General features: G+C 46.1%; 1 protein-coding gene across 3 annotated transcripts; it reads left to right on the top strand.

The window, feature by feature from the left end:
* Positions 1-2549: 2549 nt before the first annotated feature.
* fnbp1a (formin binding protein 1a) lies at positions 2550-18511 on the top strand. Of its 3 annotated transcripts, none has more exons than XM_078952118.1 (18): positions 2550-2875; positions 4274-4389; positions 5824-5874; positions 6635-6782; positions 8613-8675; positions 9005-9100; positions 9218-9232; positions 9303-9431; positions 10672-10818; positions 11015-11191; positions 12271-12464; positions 13627-13648; positions 13724-13833; positions 15158-15290; positions 15397-15542; positions 15645-15781; positions 15898-16056; positions 17788-18511. In XM_078952118.1, exons 1-18 carry the CDS (start codon positions 2846-2848, stop codon positions 17814-17816), a joined length of 1902 nt encoding a protein of 633 aa, XP_078808244.1. In that variant the 5' UTR covers positions 2550-2845; the 3' UTR covers positions 17817-18511. The 3 variants fall into 3 exon arrangements, with proteins under 3 accessions (XP_078808244.1, XP_023814640.1, XP_078808242.1); XM_023958872.2 differs by having other exon boundaries at positions 2633-3077; positions 12271-12462; positions 13634-13648; XM_078952116.1 differs by having other exon boundaries at positions 2633-3077.
* The last annotated feature ends 323 nt before the right edge of the window (positions 18512-18834 follow it).

Here is an 18834-nt window from a genome sequence, read left to right as displayed (position 1 = left end):
TTGTTCCTGGATCTGAGGTTCCCCAGCGGGGAAGGAGGCTGCCCCGTGAACCACCACCTTAACGTGGGGGGGGAGTTTAAGAGCTCGAGTGATCCCAGGAGCTAAGCTGTCTGGGGCTTCAGCCCCTGGTAGGGTCTCCCATGGCAGACAGGTCCTGGTTGACGAGTCAGACAAAGAGTGGTTCAAAAGCCCCCGATGAAGAGTAATACCAAGGACCCAATTATGTCGCCCGGATTGGCGTCACCGGGGCCCCACTCTGGAGCCAGGCCTGGGGTTGGGGCTTGCAGGCAAGCGCCTGGTGACCAAGGCTCTTCCCACGGGCCCCGGTCGGCCTCACCCTGAAGGAGCGACGTGGGACCACTCTCCCATGGGCCCACCACCCGTAGGAGACCTCAAACGGGCTGGTGCAGCGTGGTTTGGTTGGGAGTCAAAGGCGAGTACCTCGGCGGCCCAAACCCCGGTCATGGAACTTGGCTTTAAAAGACACATCAAGCTGAATATCATAAGCATAAAAATGACAAGAAATATCATTAAAAGAACTTATGCTGGAAAGGCACCAGACACAAAATAAACAATGAAGGTCCCAAAACTGAGCCTTGTGGGACACCAGAAGTGAGGGATGCAGAAGAGGACTTAAACTTTGAAAAAACAACAGAAAAAGATCTGCCAGTCAGATAAGAGGAGAACCAGTTTAAAGCAGAACCGGATACCCCAACCCCTGAAGGTGAGCAGTGGGATGATCTAGAAGAGGTTTGGGAGAATGTCCTATGGCCAGATTAAGCCAAAGTAGCTAAAAACGTCACTTTCTGTGTTTGGCGGAGAAATAATACCGGGTTGCAACCATCCTGCTGTGAAGCACGGAGGTGGAAACATCATGCTTTGTAGCTGATTTTCTTCAAAAGGATTTTCTTCAAAACTCATCACCTGGATAACCAAAGAGTGACTACGTAAAAAGCATTTCAAGGTTCTGGACTGTCTCTGGGCCTACATCCAACAGAGTGGATAGAGGTGAAAGTCCATATTTTTCAACAGTCCCAAAACTTCACAGCTCTTGAGAAGATCTGCACTGATGAATGGACCAAAATAGCAGCTACAGTGTGTGAAAACCTTGTGAAGATGCACAGAATACCTCTGACATGGACAACAAAAGGGTAAATGGCAAAGAATTGAGATGAACTTTTGTTATTGACTGAATATCATGTTCACCATAATCTGCAAATAAATTCTAAAAAACCAGAATGAACCTATTGTGAACATTACAGGCCCCACTCATTTTTTAAGTGGGAGGATATTACCAATGATTTAATTTGAGTCAGGTGTTAATTTTTCAGCTCTTTGTCCTAACTGGAAGTAATACAGTACGACTCGATCTCTGAGGCCCCGCCCTCCTCTTCTTGTGGGTGCCGCCCATTTCATGATGTCATCGTAGAGCTGGTCTCAGCAGCGTGTCTGCGTTTCTCCCACGAAAACAAAGAGCATCTGAACTATTCCAAAGATGGAGGATCATATTGTTAATATATCATAAAATAAAAACATTTAACTGATCACCACTAGCTCCACAGAGAAAGTGGGTGTGTCTGTTGCCCTGGGGTTGGAGCTGGCAGCCCAGACTCTTCCTGGAAGGGGCGGGTCCTCACTTTGTGATGTCACAGGAAAACAGCTGCACTTTATGACAAAAGAAATAAACAATCGATCATTTGTTTATGAATGTGTTGAGGTTTTTGGAGGATTTTTACTGTTGGTGCTGCACTAACTGAGGAAAATACCAAATACTTTGGAGTAATCAGTGACGAGTTCTATGATTAAGTTTTTAATGTTTTATAAGACCTAAAAATGAAATTCACAATAACAGGTTTAAAAAAAATCCAATCACTCTGATCTGTTGCACAACGACTCACATAGAACGTCACACACCAAGAAATGAACTTATTGCTAAAATGATGCAGGAATCCAGGTGTAAAAAAATAAGAGCAAAGAAAACGGAAGGATTTGATTTGTTATTCCTAATTTTTTCTTTCTTTGTTTTGTTCCACAGCATCTTCATATTTGTATTGTTTTTATGGAGAACAAAACATTAAACGTTCTTTAAGGTTTACCTTGATTTATTCTGGATCAATATTCCTGCTTTTTTATACATATTTATGTCCAAAAAGTGGAGTTTTAAAGGTTTAAAAGTTTTAAAATATTGGTTTTAGTGTGTTCACTAAATGTTTATCTTGTTTGGCCCCAAACCTAAAGTGTGTTTTGGATTTAGGGCCCCTGTGCGACTGAGTTTGACCCGCCTGTCATACGAGTTTATAAGTCATGCATGTTTTGTGTAAAATGGGCAAATAAAACTAGGGAACACAAGAGGATATTCTCCAATTCTGTGTGTGCGGAGCAGCGGAACCACTGAAAGGCGGGAGGAGGAGGAGGAGGAGGAGGAGGAGATGGAAGGAAGGAGGCCTGCAGCCCAGAGAGGAGCTCCACCAAACGCATCTGATGGGGATTTGGCACGACAATGATGCGCGCGCATTATGACGTCACCATCTTAGCCCTTTCTCCTGCATGTTGCGCGAGACTCTGTTGCGACTGCGCATGCGTCATGTTAGCTCTCCTATGTATACATTGGTACTCACGCGCATCCTGGGGCCATAAATACATCTTTATGTATACATGCGCACGTGCGCGTATCTCAGCATCTCTCTGACGTCCGTGAAGGAGACGCGCTGCGCGTTCCCGGGTCTCCTGCTGCTCCCGCAGACAGGTGGAGCGCGAGGCAGACAGAGGAGGATGCGCGCGCCCAGCCGCAGCTGCAGCCTGCCGTGATCACCTCACAGAGGAGCGCGAGGAGCGGACCGGAACCATGAGCTGCAACTGGGGAGCCGAGCTGTGGGTACGTGAACTGGTCTCCGCCGAATCCGGTGTCCCGGTACCGGAGCGGTCTGCTCCTAACCGGGCGGTCCATCATTCCTTTGTGTACGGGTGAGGGCCTCGTGCTTCTGGCTGCTCTGCCATAGCAACACGGCGGGTGACGTCAGCGCGCTGCAGCATCATGGAGGATGCGGATTGGGGGACTTTTTCTTAGGATAACGCAGGTACAGGTGAACTCCACGTTCGTGCATGAAAAAACGGCCACGCCCACATTCAATTTGCGCGCGGTTATGGCTCCAACATTTTCACGGGGGTGCCCAGCGAAGGCTTCACCGTGCCCCCCCCCCTGCAGAACCACGGCTGTCCGTCATCTCCAGCATCTGCAGAACCTCCCTGGACTGCTTGTTGGTCCAACAGGGGCCTGTTGAATGTTGTGTCATCTGGAGAAAACATCCAGAAAATCCAGGATGTGTCAGGAGGTTAAATTATTGATTAAAGTTTACTAAATGGAATTAGTCAGACTGAGTGAGACAAAAATGAATGAACAATTTGATATGATCCAGTTAGGTCCAGATCCTTCAAAAATGTGACATTCTGTTTTTTCTAAACATGGAAATAGGATGAATAGTGGTTGACAGAGAACCTCCCTTTGTTCACGGTCTTTGCTCTAGAAACTGGTGTTTGGAGAGAACCTGAGTTAGAGGGAGGCTCCTGTGTCATGACTCTGAGTAAAACTCCAGCTGTTCTCCTCAGAAGCCTAACTAGGGTTCAGCTTCTGCTGTTCCCACTAAAGGCTGTTCAAAACACGCTTTCACGCTACTTTACACGTGGTATTGTGGGTGTGTGTGCATGCATGTGTGTGTAAATGTGTATGTGTGTGCATGTGTGTGTGAGTACATGTGTGTGTTTGTACATGTGCGTCCGTGTGTGTGTGCATGTGTGTGTGTGCGCGTGTGTGTGTGTGCATGTGTGTGTGTGTGTGTGCGCGTGTGTGTGTGTACATGTGTGTGTGTGTGCGTGTGTGTGTGTGTGTGCATGTGTTGTGTGTGTGTGCATGTACATTTGTGTGTGTGTGTTTGTGTGTGCATTGGTGTGTGTGTACATGTGTGTGTGTGTGTGTGCGTGTGTGTGTGTGTACACGTGTGTGTGTGTACATGTGCGTGTGTGTGCATGTGTTGTGTGCGTGTGTGTGTGCATGTGTTGTGTGTGTGTGCATGTACATTTGTGTGTGTGTGTGTGTGTGTGTACATGTGCGAGTGTGTGTGTGCATGTGTTGTGTGTACATGTGTGTGTGTGTGCGTGTACATTTGTGTGTGTGTGTTGGTGTGTGCATGGGTGTGTGTGTACATTTGTGTGTGTGTGTGCATATGTGTGTGTGTGTTACTGCCTTTGACGTTCTCCGCTGATCTTCCACCTTCAGGATCAGTTCGATAACCTGGAGAAACACACCAGCTGGGGAATCGACTTCCTGGAGCGATACACCAAGTTTGTGAAGGAGCGAGCTGACATCGAGCTGAGCTATGCTAAACAGATCAGGTGAGGTCATACCTGTGGGCTGAGGGCACACCTGTTCTCTGGGTTCTAGTGCCCTCTGCTGGTCATTTTCTTTTGGGGGGGGGGGGGGGCAGGAGTTCACTGCAGCCGTTTGTTGCATTCAGAGCTGCTGCGGACGGAAACTGACTTCATTTGACTTTTGGGCGCTGAAACTGCGGCGTTCACAGCAGACGGGTTCCGCCTGGAGACCCCCCCCCCTCACGTTTTCATGAATGCAGATGAAAACTCTGAGCTAAAGGTCGGACTCAGCAACCCCCAGGTCAATAATGGAAGCACCTTTTCATGAGGGGAAAAAGCAGCCGTTTCCTCAGTGTGGTCAGACCCCTCACCCCCCCTCAAACCTATGGGGGGGGGGGGGGTCTTCTTACGCCTCGCAACAGTCATGTGATCCAGTTCTTTAGTCCGGGTCTGGGCTGGATCATCCCTGCTGTGTTCAAACTCAACTCCATTAGAAATGTGAAGCCTCTTTTTTGGTTTGTTCTCTAGGACAGCCCCCCCCCCCCCCCCCCCCTTCACTTTAGGATTTATCTGGAGGTTTTCAGAAAAATCTTGAAGCTAATTTTTGTTTATTTCTTATTTCCGTCAAAGTCAGATGTTTGGGAATCAGACAGTTCCTGCCAGCTTTATCCCCAACTGTGTCTTTTTGGGAGTTCAGCCTCTCGCAGCGTTTCCCCCGTCCCGTTTACAGCGTTTGAAACTCTGCATCCTGAAGGTAGAACCGCTTCACTGATGTCTCGGGTCAAGCACAATCCCGGGACATCAGGGAGCGCCACCTTAAGGGGTCGAGGGCCTGAACCCAAACTTACATTCAGATGACAGTCAGAATACCGTCTACTTAATGGAGTTAAGTCGGTCTCACTAATCAGAAATGCTCACAACCTGTTTCACAAATACACAATACACACTGGCATTTTATGCAAAAGTGCAACATAAATTTGGAAATGCCCCCCCCCCCCCCCCCCCCCCCCCCCCGTGAATCTCCCCACATTTTTGAGAGAGACCCCTGGGGTGAATTTTCAGACTCTCCTGATGCAGCACTTCAACTAATGCCACCATTGGCTAATGGACTCATCAAACTCATCAGCCAGTTTGAGCCAATCGAATGGCCCCTTTTTGCAATTTGAATTATCTCTGAGTTCATATTACAAGGGAATCATGTTTGTGAAGCATCGATTGTGCATTTCTGAAACATTTATTGTGTTTTTTTTTTGTGAAACACAGCGTGCACATTTGTAAGAAACACTTACTGTGCATGTGTGAAACACAATGTGTGCATTAGCACGTTCGCATAACATTACAGTTGTGAATCAGAGCGTGTGTATTTGTGAAACAGGTTGTGTGCATTAACTCCATACATCTGGTTTGTGATCCACATGGTTTTGGTTTCTAACCCCCCCCGTCTGTACCTGTTTGCAGGAGTCTGTCTAAGAAGTACCATCCAAAGAGGAGCAGGGAGGACGAGAGCAGGTCAGCGTCACGCGTCACATGGAGGCTCTGAGGAGTTACACGGACAGCTCTAGTTTATGATGAAAATATTCAGTCAACTATCACACAACAGCTGGAATGATCACAGACTGTTCTGTTTCACTTAATTCGCTGAATTAGTCTGAAAAGTACGTTACTTTTGCGATTCTTCAGCCAAAGAGCCACAGGTTGCAGACCTCTGACATTAGAATGTTTGCAGGAATGAAGAAAGAACGATTTCTGTCTTCAGAAACGTGTGTAGGAGTTGGTAGGAGGACGGCAGGTTCAGTTTGAATGTAGAGACATCTAAGAAAAAGAAAACACAAAAACCCAATAAATGTAAGCAAAACAGCCTCAACTCTCTGCTGTTCAGACCTCAAACTGGTCTGAAACAGTCGTCTGGTTCTGGGTTTTATTGGACGAAGAGCAACAAAAAGTGGATTCAGTGAAACCTGAGTGAACGAAAAAAACCCAAAAGAAATGACATAAAGCAAACAGAAGAAGGAGGAAGTGTTTACCGGAGCAGAGAGCAGCACTAGAGCTTCTCCTGCTGCATGCCCCCCCACCACCCCCTGCTGAGAATCCACACAGTCTTGTTTCAATGAGGGGGGGTCAGAGCTTTCATACTTCCAGAGGCTGAAGGTTCGTCTGCTGGAGATGAGCCGTAACAGATTCTCTTCCATCAGAGTTTTGTGTTTGAGCTGCTGGTGGATGAGGGGCTTCCTGCCCCCTCCTGACGAGCTGCCTCCTGTGGGCTGTGCAGGTACACCTGGTGTTTGGGTTTTGCCGCAACTCTCCAGCAGCTGAGCGAGATGGCCGTTCAGAGAGAGGAGCTGGCCGAGAACCTGAGCTCGCAGATCGCCTGTGAGCTGATGCGGTACACCCAGGAGCTAAAGGCAGAGAGGAAGACGGTGAGTAAGCAGCGCTGTCGCTCCGTCACCGGATCTGAGTGTCAGGACGGTGGATCAGGTCATGAATTCCCACATCAAACCATCACTCTCACTATTTCACGTGTTACGTCTGAATTCCTGCTTTTTGTGTGTCTGTTAGGATGAAAACAGATTTAGAAAGAAAGAAAATGTTATTTCTCTCCTTAAATAACGTCACACTCAACGATTTCCCGTCAACTTCCTGTTTAACTTCAGCAGCAAACTAAACATGAACATCACTGTTGATTGCATCATTTTAGGACAAATCCTGAAAATGTTACAACTATTTTCTGTCATCCTCCTTCATTTCTTCTTACCTTTTCAATCTAAAATGGCTTTAATGTAACTCGCACAATAAATCGCAAATGTATGTTATCGCGATATTAAGCTGAGCAATATGCATATTGCAAAACACGACGAAAATCGCTATAAATGGTTGCTTTAAATGTGCTAAAACAGTCTTATGGCGGCTGGAAGTATTAAGGGAATCAAATAAATCCATTTATGACTTTGACCAATAGTATGAAGCCCTTTTATGTTAGACGCTCACCTTCCATGCAGACTAGTTCCATTCGGAGTTAAATTTAAGGTATGTTGACTCTTATTTAAATTAAACTGCAGTGAAATGGAAATGATGTTTTTGGTTGCTTTACTATTTTTTCAAATACTACAAGTTACATCGTCGTCGCAATACCCATCACTAATATCAGGAGTTGTCCTATTATATATTGTGGAGCCCTTCTTTAATGTATCTGTTTTCTGCAGCATCCCAGATGTTCATAATCTTCTTCATTTCATATTCGTTACAATCTCTTTATTCAAATTTTCAACTATATGTCAAAATATTGTAAGCTCTTGTGTTTATTTTCATTTGTCTTTAAAAACTTTCAGAACTTTCAGAACTTAGTTCAGTTAACCGAACTTCAGTGGTTTTTTTCTACAAAAACACTGTTTTATTTTTGAAAAAGAGAACCGACATTTTACTTTGAAAGGAATTTACTTACCGAGACAGTAGTGCATTCAGTTTGTTTATTTATACTTCAAATCCGACATTATTCTGCGATTTAGAGCAACAACTTCATGGGCTGAAGTCTATTTAACCCAAAACAGAGGATCAAAGAATCTCCTCCGATCTTCGGTGGTTGTGATTTATTTGCCTTTAGGTTCAAACCTTAAACAGAGTACAGCGTTCCCACGTTTCACACGGGGGATTCATCCATCCATCTTCTGCTGCTCATGCATGACCGGGCTGCAGGGGCAGCAGTCCAAGCAAAGATGCCCCCCCCCCCCCCCCCCCCCCAGCCACTTCCTCAGGGCTTCACACGGGGGATACGACGTATAAATGTCCCACGATAGATGAAATCTTTGAAGTAGGGTCACAGATGTTTTAAAACTTCTCATTACACACTCTATCCACTTTTACTCAGACAGACATTTTCACACTTGATTTCCATCCTTCATAGAAAAATAAGTCCAAGATTATAGAATGAAAACTAAGATCTGACCAAGATTAAAGATTTATGCAACTCCGGCGAGGAGACACAGCCCAGCAGAGATTGACTGATAAGATCAACAGCCAATCAGGACGCAGAACACTGTGAGCTGTAGAGAGAAAATTCCTGAAAAATTGAAAAAATTGAGCAGGGATGTGAAAGGTGAGCGGCACACTGTAACCCTTCTGAGCCACTGAGTCCAGGGCTCAGGGGGTGAGATGTTCTGGAGTTCTGTGGGATGTTCTGGAGAACGAAGGAACGATCGCATGAATGTTGAGAAGGAGGTCGCTCATCGGACCGTTTCCTGTTTGCTCTGCAGCATTTCCAAGATGGCCGCCGTGCTCAGCAGCACATGGAGAGTTCCTGGAAACAGCTAGAGTCTGTAAGTATTCAGCGGCCCTCAGCCCCACATGGGACCCCCACCCCAGTTATGAATTCAGCTCAGCAAGCAGGGAGAACGTAAAGTAAAGTCCCATCATCTGTCACACACCAAGATGTGTAAATTTGTTCTCCGCATTTGACCCCTCCCTTGGTGGAGCAGAGAGCTGCAGACACATTTGGTGGTTTAACCCCCCCCAATCCAACCCCTTCATGCTGAGTGTCAAGCAGGGAGGCATGGATTTGAACTCACGACCTTCCAGTCACAGGGTGGACACTCTACCACAGGGCCACTGAGCTGGTTGACTGTGCTGTCTTTGTTTTGATGTTCAGAGTAAACGTCGCTTTGAACGGGACTGCAAAGAGGCGGAGAGAGCCCAGCTGGTCTCAGACAGAATCGACCTGGACAACAAGACGGACGGCGAGAAGGTGAGTGTCGCACACTGAGAGTCTGAGGCTCGCAAGATCAAGGTCAGCTGATAGGTCATCTTTCTACCTGCTGACTCGGCTTCATGACGTTAATCCGACCCCCTGTCTGTGTTTCAGCGCTGCTCCCTGAAGGTAAGCTTCCTCACCTCTGCTGACTTTCCAGCTCGTCAGCTCCCGCTGACGGCTCCTTCGCTGCTCTCAGGCTCGTCAAACCGCTCAGCAGAAACATCAAGCTGCCGATGAGTCCAGGAAAGACTATGTGACCAGTTTAAACCAGTTCAACCAGGACCAGCATCAGCACTACCACACACTGGTACCAGTTATATACCAGGTAATTCTTCACCGCTACAGAAGTTTCTCTTAAGGTCCTTTTCTACGCAGATGAGTTGTTAGTTAAGAGAAGTTACACCAGGGTCCAGGGCAATACTCGATTCTGACTGGCTGCTGGGTGTGCATTAAAAAGCGATATACCACTGTGAGAATGTACGGCAAAAAAAATTAGTTCCGGTCACATATCTTAAATCTTCTGTGTCACTGTGCTGTCTTCTTAAAACAAACTTCATCTTCATCTGGACAAAAACAAGCGGTAAGAGGAGAACTTTCTCTCTGGTCTGATGCTTTATTTAACACATTGTGACCATCAGCATAGATGTAAGGGTTAATGGCCGACGAAGTATGCATGATCGCTTTTTGACGCACGCCGTGGAAGCCTTGCGTCGGACGGTTGCTTCCGCGAAGTGGGTTAAAAAGTGATAATGCACACTTGAAGGCCATTAACCCGCTTATACCAAGGTCACTTAGAAAAAAATAAATAGTAACCAGTTTTTAGTCCTTAATTATTGTTTTTTCCATTTTGGATCGCTTTTCTCACAAAAAGCGGACTGTTTGTTACGTGGCGCGCTGCACCACGTAACAAACAGTCCGTGTCGCGCCGCACCACCGGTGCAGTCAAGACTTGACTTGATCTTTCCGATGGGTTGAATAAAGCATCAGTTCAGAGAGAAAGTTCACGTCTTACCGCTTGTTTTTGTCCAAATGATGAAGCAAAGGTTGTTTTAAAGAAGCCGGCGCAGTGATACAAAACATTTAAGCTAGGTTACCGGAACTTCTTTTTTCACCGTGCGGTTATCCTGTGGTATATCTCTTTTTAATGCACACCTAGCAGCCAATCAGAATCGAGTATTCACCCGGATCATGGTATTAATCGCTTTATATCGCCGGACCTTGACTGCACCACGTAACAAATAGTCCACTCTTTGTGAAAAAAGCAATCCAAACCGTAAAAATAACAAGAATAAAGAACTAAAAACTGGTTGAATATTTATTTCTCTTGTAAGTGATATTGTTATAAGCGGGTTAATGGCCGACAAAGTGTGCATTATCAGCATAAACGCACTTTTGAGGGTAGTTTGTACTTCGCGTTTTGCATATTTGTTCTCTTCAGCATATCCCTATATCTCGTTTTCCTCTTTCATAACCTTCTTCTCACTGCTTTGAAAAGTGTTGACTGTGACATGGTTTGAATTTGTTGTGTACCATGGATAAGAGGATCTGTGCTGTGTGTGTTTTAGCGCATTCAGGACATGGAGGAGCGGCGGATTGAGAGAATCAGCGAAGCGATGCGCCTGTCAGCGGAGGCTGAGAGAAAAGTGCTTCCTGTCACCAGTCGCTGTCTTGACGCCATGGTGGACGCTGCAGAAAGCATCCAGCCTCGGAAGGTGAGGCTCCCCCTGATGAGCTCACACACAGCCTGTCCATGGGGGAGACGGAGGGGTCTGGGGACAGGAGTGTTGTCAGAACTGGACGCTCCCCTCACATGTTGCTATATCTGTCTGTTTGTCCGATAACGCGCTTTCGCATGTCCTGCCCCGGGACGAAAGAAGTCCTGACGGTCTGCTCTGTCTGTGTGTGTAGGACACACGGCAGGTAGTGGAAATGTACAAATCTGGCTTTGACCCTCCAGGAGATGTAGAGTTTGAAGATTACAGCACCTCCATGAGGCGGAGCATCTCTGAATCCAGTTACCTCGACAACCGGACTGAAGGTCGAAGACACAGCAGGAAACTGTGGCCTTTCTTACGAAAAAACAAGGTACTCTAAGGCAGGGCTCCTCAACTGTCAGGTAACCGGCCAATGGGTCACTTGATATGCTCATGATTTCTGTTTTATCTATGATCTGATTCTGAAGGATGTTTTAATTTTCAAAGCTTCTGGAGTTTCTCCACCACATGTGCTGTCTCGATGCATGTCGGGATGCTCGCCTCAGCCCCATGTCTTACTTACATCTGCTACTTTCTTAACCCTTTAGCGCCAGAACTGTAGCCGGAAACACCAAAATAAAACCTGCTCTTTGATATACTCTTTCACCAATCACGCTATGAACAGTAATCAGCCAATTGTCACGGTACCTCTGATGATGCCTCAATAAATCAGCTGATTCTGTTGTGGAGAAAAGCTGCTTTAAGCATCAGCTTTAACAATCAGCTGATTTATTGATTGCGGATGCACTTTACTGCTGGAAAATGTTGGATATCAGCTGCTTTTCTCCGCTTCAGGATCTGCTGGAATTACGTCACATTGCGTTAACGGTTGAAGAGTTACGGTAGTTGAAAGAATGTAAACACTGCAGCTAAAGCTCTGGCGTTGAAGGGTTAAAGTGACTGCTCCGACTTTTAACACACAAAACATTCCCCCTAATTTGAAACTCCTAAGCTACCAACGTGAACAAAATTCAAACATTTGGAAAGTTTCTATTTGCAGAACAGAGTGAGTGAAAAAAACAGAATAGCCTTCGACTTCAAAGGAAAAAGAAATCTGTAAACAACAGACAAAAACCAGAAGTCTTTACTCCAAATATAGATTTAATGTTACAGTTGCTCCAAGGCGGTTTTGCATGAGATGCAGCGACTGACTAATGTTCAGATGCTGCTAATAATGTTTCATCCACCATGGATTCATGTTTAGACTTACACTCAGGAAATCCCACATTTTATAATGGTTTCACTTTATTTTGTTGTATTTATCTGCCACACATTAAAAACCATACACCCTTTATGGACATACATGCATGTATACATGTATGTGCACACACACACACACACGTGCACACATATGTTTGTACACGCATTTTCACGCTCAAACTAATTTCTCATGTCTTCTTCTCTTTACAGCTGTTGACCCTCCTGTCCTCGCCTCGGCAGCCTCCACCTCCACCTCCCACATCGCCTTCACCTGGGGGTGTGGCTAACAGCCCCCAGTCACCAACTCCGGCTTCTAGAGAGCCAATCACACAGCGGCTCAATGACCTCATGAGTTCTGGTTCCAGAACAAGAAAGCAATGCCTCCGCAGCATCAAGAGAGGGGTAAATACCCCCCCCCCCACACACGCACACACACACCCACACACACCTACACACCTACACACACACACACACACCTTGTATTAGGAACTGTGAATTTATGCTTTTTACCCAAAAATCCTTTCTGCATTGTTTGAATAATAGGGACATGGACCCTGTCCTCACATTTCAAAACGTCCTCATAGTGTTGTGTGTATTTAGGCAAATTGTCCTTACAAACCATTAAAACCAACACACACACACACACACACACTCAAACATGCTAAGTGGCGCTATTGCTTTGGTGTCTTTCCTTTGGTTTAGACATTAGTTTGAAACCAAATCTTTTATCCTGTGAAGCAACAGCAATTTTTCATAATGAGAGGCAGGAGGAAACACGAAGAGATCCAATCAGAACACAGACGAGGAACTGCCATTATTTTTGTTTCTAGCTGCATAACCATAAAGACAGTGAGAGCTAATGCTAACAGTTTAGCATTTTTCTATGTTTAAGTTTACGAAAGTGGTCAAAATGAATTCTACATATTTTTACCAAAAGTAATTTGGGATTTGAGCTCAAGGTCAGATACTTATTAATAATAATTTATGTAATGATTTTTCTTCATTTTCTGAAAACAAATAAATGCCTTTTTGAAGAGGTAGCTTGTTCCTATTTTTAAGAGCAGAAAAGTCATGATAATAAAAATGTTACATTTTTCAAATATGTAAAGTTTTTGTAGATTTTTTACCCATTTAACATATATTAACCTCATAAGCTTTATGTGAAGTTAATGAATAAATCTTCATCATCTTAAACTTTAAGTCTTTGGTAGTTGAGTCAACTGTGAGATGATGAGGTTTAGTTGACTGACACTATTAGTCATCAAGGCTTAGTATCACTCAAAATAAACATTTCAGTTAAGCGGCTGTGAACAAAACTAAATGTAATTTTGCTGGTAAAAAGAACCCTTCTGAGAAACAGAAGAACCTGTGTCGACAGGGGCGGAGTCTCACCTCAAGCATCTGTCAGGTAGTCGTGGATATGAGTGTTCGGCAACCAGAAAAACTGGTGGAAAAATGGATTTGATTCAGAGTAACATAAACTTTTCTAATGCACTCATCCAAAAATCCAGCTGATGTTTTTGGATGATTTCAAACGTGTGTTTTTCTTTCATGCTCCCTCCTGGTCGGACAGCTGTCGCTGAAACTGGTCAGTAGCTGCCCCGTCAGAACCAGCCCTGTGTTTGCAGACAGCAGGTGTAACTGTTGTTGTTGCCGCCTTCAGGGTTCCAGTCCGGCAGACTGCAGCCACCTCCCTGCTGAGCAGCGGCGTAAGAAGCTCCAGACGAGAATCAACAACATCAACCAGGAGATCCAGAGGGAAAAAGAGCAGAAGTGAGACTGACAAAGACGGAAACACGCCTGCTGATCGTTTACTGATGCTGGAGGCCGAGTCACACAGCCGCCACCTACAGTTTGTGCCTGTTGCATGGCAGAAAATGGGTCATACGTGAAAAGGTCTGATCTTTCCGTGAAATTTTCACAGATGGATCACAAATGAAGCACATTAAAATCACAGAAGTACAAATAAACCACACAAAGAACACGTAAACCCGTGCTTCACTGAACTTCTTCACTTTGAAATTCAGAGCACTGAGCATCGGGTCAGCACCTTGGACAGCGCCCGCCACGGGCCCTCGCTACGCTTTGTTTTAAGGAAACAGTCGGATTCCCCTGGGCGCAGCTGGGGAGGTCTGTGAGAAGGGTCCCCCCAGTGCCGGACACCACCCCACGAGAGGCCGGACCCCCCACCTGGACGAGCCAGACGGGGAGAGTGGGAGACACCCACTTTTTTATAGGCTGCTGGAGGGGGGAATGATCAGCCAATATATTTACCCATCTCACAATACGCCAATTGTGCATGAACCGTGTGATTATTGTGCTGCTTATCTGTAATTCTTAGTGATTCATGCATCAATTATATAATTGTAACGTGATCTGTGCGCCGTATACGTGATCTAAAAGTTAGACATCAGTGGGTCATGCGTGAAAAGTCTGTTAGACAAACGTGGTCGTGGTAAGACACACAACTGTGTATGGATCTCACAAAAATCACACACCATTATGTAACATTTAGGTAATAATTGCATATAAAATATGTAAAATACGCATAAACTGCGTAATTCTCAACTGACCAAAAATGTTGAACAGCTTAAACCTGAATTCACGTAAAGACCCTTCGGTCAAAACCCTCGACGGACATCTGAGCACATCGATGAATGACGAACGCAGGAAACGTTCATGAATGACGTAGATCACACATGGATCACAAAAGACTGACATTTCTTGTGGCTGTGTGACTCGACCTTTAGCGCTCCCTTTGGTGACCGAGTGAACTGCATGTTCACTGATCCACACTGGTCAGTTGCTTTTAGGATTTAAAGTCTGCTAGTTTTACTGTTACCACATTTTTAGCATTTATTTATTTTGAATGTGAAACCTATAAATCAGAGCTGCAATGGTAACTTTCTGAACTGCACGTGTCCACGACCATGACGATTCCTGATAAACAGACAGGTTGTTAGACTCTGGATGAGTGTTGTTAGGTTACCCGCTGAGCTGCATCATGAACTAAACTTGTGTGGGAAACTTTGAGCAGAAGTATTTTGTATTAGCGTTGTTGAAAGTGACTCTGGACATCTCTGTCTTCTGTTTGCAGAGACGCTCTGTTGAAGATGAGGGAGGTGTATGAGCGGAGCCCTCAGATGGGCGATGCCAGCAGTCTGGAGCCTCGGCTGGAGGAGGTGAAGCAGAATCTGCAGAAGCTGGAGGAGGAGCTGAAGAGGAACCAGGTCTGTAGCTCCACACCGTGTGTGTGTGTGTGTGTGTGTGTGTGTGGATAATGTGTGCTGATCTGCTCTGCCAATGGACTTTTACATGTCTGTGCTGTTACTGCAGCTGTGGATGTCTGAGGTGGACATCAGGTTGTCTGACCACAGTGGCAGAAGGCAGAGTGCAGGTTGTGGGTTGAATTCTCAGGCAACGACCCCTGGCAGCAGCAGCTTGAAACAGCTGGATAATCGTAACCCAGCTAGCAGAGAAAGGTACCGAGGCAGACGGCTGTCGAGTTTGTGAGTCAGAGCTGGCAGACTGAGCACGTGCACAGAGATCTCACCTGTGCGTCTCAACTGTGTGTCTGTCAATAGCCCTGATGGGAGTTACACCGAGGACCACAGTGCAGAGCTTCACTTCAAGTCTCGCAGCTCAGAGTTTGATGACGACTTTGATGATGAAGAGCCCTTACCCAGCATCGGCACCTGCAAGTCTCTGTACCCCTTTCAAGGTACCGTGTCTGAGTTTCTGCTGCCGTCCTGGAAGCGGGTCTGAGCGGAGAACCGCCACCTCAGTCTCCTTTGGTTCTGTGAGAGCCGGACAGTCTGGTTCTTCTCTTCCCTGCAGGTCAGAATGAAGGCACTCTGTCGATGGTGGAGGGGGAGCTACTTTCTGTGGTGGAGGAGGACAAAGGCGACGGTTGGACCAGAGTGCGGAGGAACCTGGAAGAGGAGGGATATGTTCCCACCTCCTACATCAAGGTCTTTCTGGAGACCAGCGCTAAAGGTGCCATGACCTACATCTGACCTCTGAGACTTGTTATGACCTAAAAAATATCTTCTCCACTTCACCGTTGGCTGACCTTCTAAATGACCTTGGTGTAACCTCAGACCTCTGTGACCTTTGACCTGTGAATGTTAGCACATGGGCTCGGAACAGCTGAGTTTTATCTTTGTTGTTCTGATGGTGGAAAACATCTGTGTGACATGCACTGCTATAGAAGAGGCGTGTCTCCTCTGAGGCTCCGCCTCCATTCAGTTTCTTTTTTTATGTACCTGATCTGTACGTAACTGTAGACATGCCAGCTGTGCATTCTGGGATGCTGCTGACATATGGTTTTGTTTTTACCATTGATGATGTCACCTGGGTAGAAGGCGGAGTCAGAACAGAAACGTACCTCCTGTTTTTGTCAGGTAAATCTGCATTGGATGTGCTGTGTTTTCTGATTGGACTCACAGACAGTCAGGTCGGTTCTGGTTCTGAACTCACTTTTAGATGAAAGGCTGATGCTTTTAGAGGAGCTGCATGAAACCAGCCCAAACCCCCAAACTGCAGCCACGGCGCTTTAATGCGCTCCCTGTGCTGCAGGTCTGGTTTCATTCAGGCCCCGCCCCCCAACACTGAAGCAGGTCCGCCGAAGGTGGTTCTTGTTCTGCACAGCTCGACTAACGTTTCAGACGTCCCAAGAGCCACTGAACTCATGTGACGATGTTCCAGAGGAGGAGCAACAAGAAGAAACAGCTAATTAGGTCAATTGAAGAATCCCACTTGTTTAGGTCGGGTTTTTTTGTTTGGTAAAACCCGTTGTTGACCTGTGTTTTTTGTGTTTTCTTTGTGATATCACACACTTTAAGGTGTTTGTAATAGCTTTTCTGTAAAAATGAAACTGCCGCCGTCAGCTGCAGGAACAAGCAGACCTGCAGCTGCAGCGGTCGCAGCGTGGCGTCAGAGTCGATTTAAACGCCGCATCGTCTTCTGATCAGGGTTGATGCAGGTGGGACCAGATCTTCAGCTGAGCCTCATCCTGGTCACATGACCTCAGTCTTATTTGCTAATGTTTGACTGAACTGTGGTGACTTCCTCTGCCGTGCCTTTTTCAATTAGAGAGAGATGCACCATGTCTGCATCTCGTTGGGGGTTTGAGTCCCAACAGATGTAAACATCAGTGCGTTCACCGTGAGGTGGAGAGGTCGCGACCTTAGGGAGGGTGTACATACTTCCTTCATTCCAAATCAGATGTCTGGTCGCTATAAACTAAAGCAGGTCAAGTGTGGACTGTAGATGAGTACAGTTTTTACCCTGAAGGGAAGAGATTTCTGGAAGTTTGACTTCCTGTGGTAGAAACCCAAGTGGGTCAGCATTACCTGTGCAGCCTGACGGACAGGTAGGTGGGACAGGTGACCCCTGGCAGCTGCAAAGTCAGGATCCTGTTGACGGCGACACACATGGATGTTGTTGTCTGAATCCAAGAAAACAAAGCAATGCTTCTTTTGTTGAGTTTGCGTTAGACGCTCATCTGGTTGGCACCAGGAACCGTCTGAAGTCTTAGAGACGCAGGCTTTTCGGTATCCCATCATGCATTCGTTCCTGTTGTTCACCTGTGCAGGTCGAAGGATGAAACACGGTGGTGTTTACAGGAAGCTGTGATCTGAGTCGTGTTTTTTGACCTCCTCCGCCAACCACTTCCTGCTCTAATGTCTACCTGTCTGTCTACCTGTCTGTCTGTCTATCTTGTAGGCTTTGTGCAGAATAGTCGGCTAGTCTAGCACAGTATTCCACCAGTGAGGACGCCTGGACGCAGGAAGTGATGCAGAGAGCTCAGAGGAAGTCTGCTGACAGCTTGTCACTTATTCCCGCCAGTCAGGTGGCAGACGGATAAAATTCTACAATCTGACCTGATCAGACCTTTTAAATGTTTTCATGAAAATTTATCTTGTGATCAAAAAGTGAACCCTCATCTGAAAAGCATCATTCACCCTTTTTTGTGAAGAAGTATTTGCTGAAGTGGCTCTGGAGGAGCCGGAGAACCCCCGAGCTCCCCAGGTCCTGGGAGTTAGAGAGGGGAGGAAGAGGAGGAAGCTTGTTTTTGGCGTGCCTCGCTGCAGAGAAGTCCCGGCGTGGCGTCTCTGCGGATGCAGGCCGCTTTAAACCCTTTACAGGAAACTGCTTGTAAATAGTACTCGTACGCGTAGGCCCGCCCCCGCTGACCCTCTCTGCTATGCCCAAACAGTAACCAGCCAGTGTAGGCTCCGCCCCCGACCCCGTCCCTGCTTGTAGGTCACTGAACATGTTATTGATTCAAAATGTGAAAAGTGGATTTTATTTGATTCTTTTCATATTTAACAGTGAGCTGTTGATTCTTTTATTATTATGTTTTTTTACTGAGAGGTGAGGCGACCGGTCAGCTGCTTTTTAACCTGCTGTATGTTCTATTTTAAAATAAAGTGCATTTTGAGTTTTACACAGGAGTCAGCTTTTTACTTGGCTCGTTGTCACTTCCTGCTTTTTTCAGAATAAAAGTTCTGATCTTGCAGCTGGCAGCAGATCTTTTCTGGGCAAAAGTTTGAGTTCTTTAGGCCTCACTGAGTCAGAGTGACTGAATGTAGTGCATCTGCCTCACATGGACTCCAGAGAGAGGAATCGAACCTGGCGTTGACCTTTTTTCTGCCATAAAATGTTCTTCAGACACGGCCACTGTAACTCTGAACTAAGCTGTTATCAGTATGAAAGTCCTAAATCCACAGCCTGCCCACTCTACCACAGCCCAATTGACAGCTTTCATCA

This window comes from Oryzias latipes, chromosome 9, assembly GCF_053564925.1.
Source record: "Oryzias latipes strain Hd-rR chromosome 9, Olatipes_Hd-rR_3.1".
Lineage (NCBI taxonomy): Eukaryota > Metazoa > Chordata > Actinopteri > Beloniformes > Adrianichthyidae > Oryzias > Oryzias latipes.
This window is presented reverse-complemented; position numbering and strand designations above follow the sequence as displayed.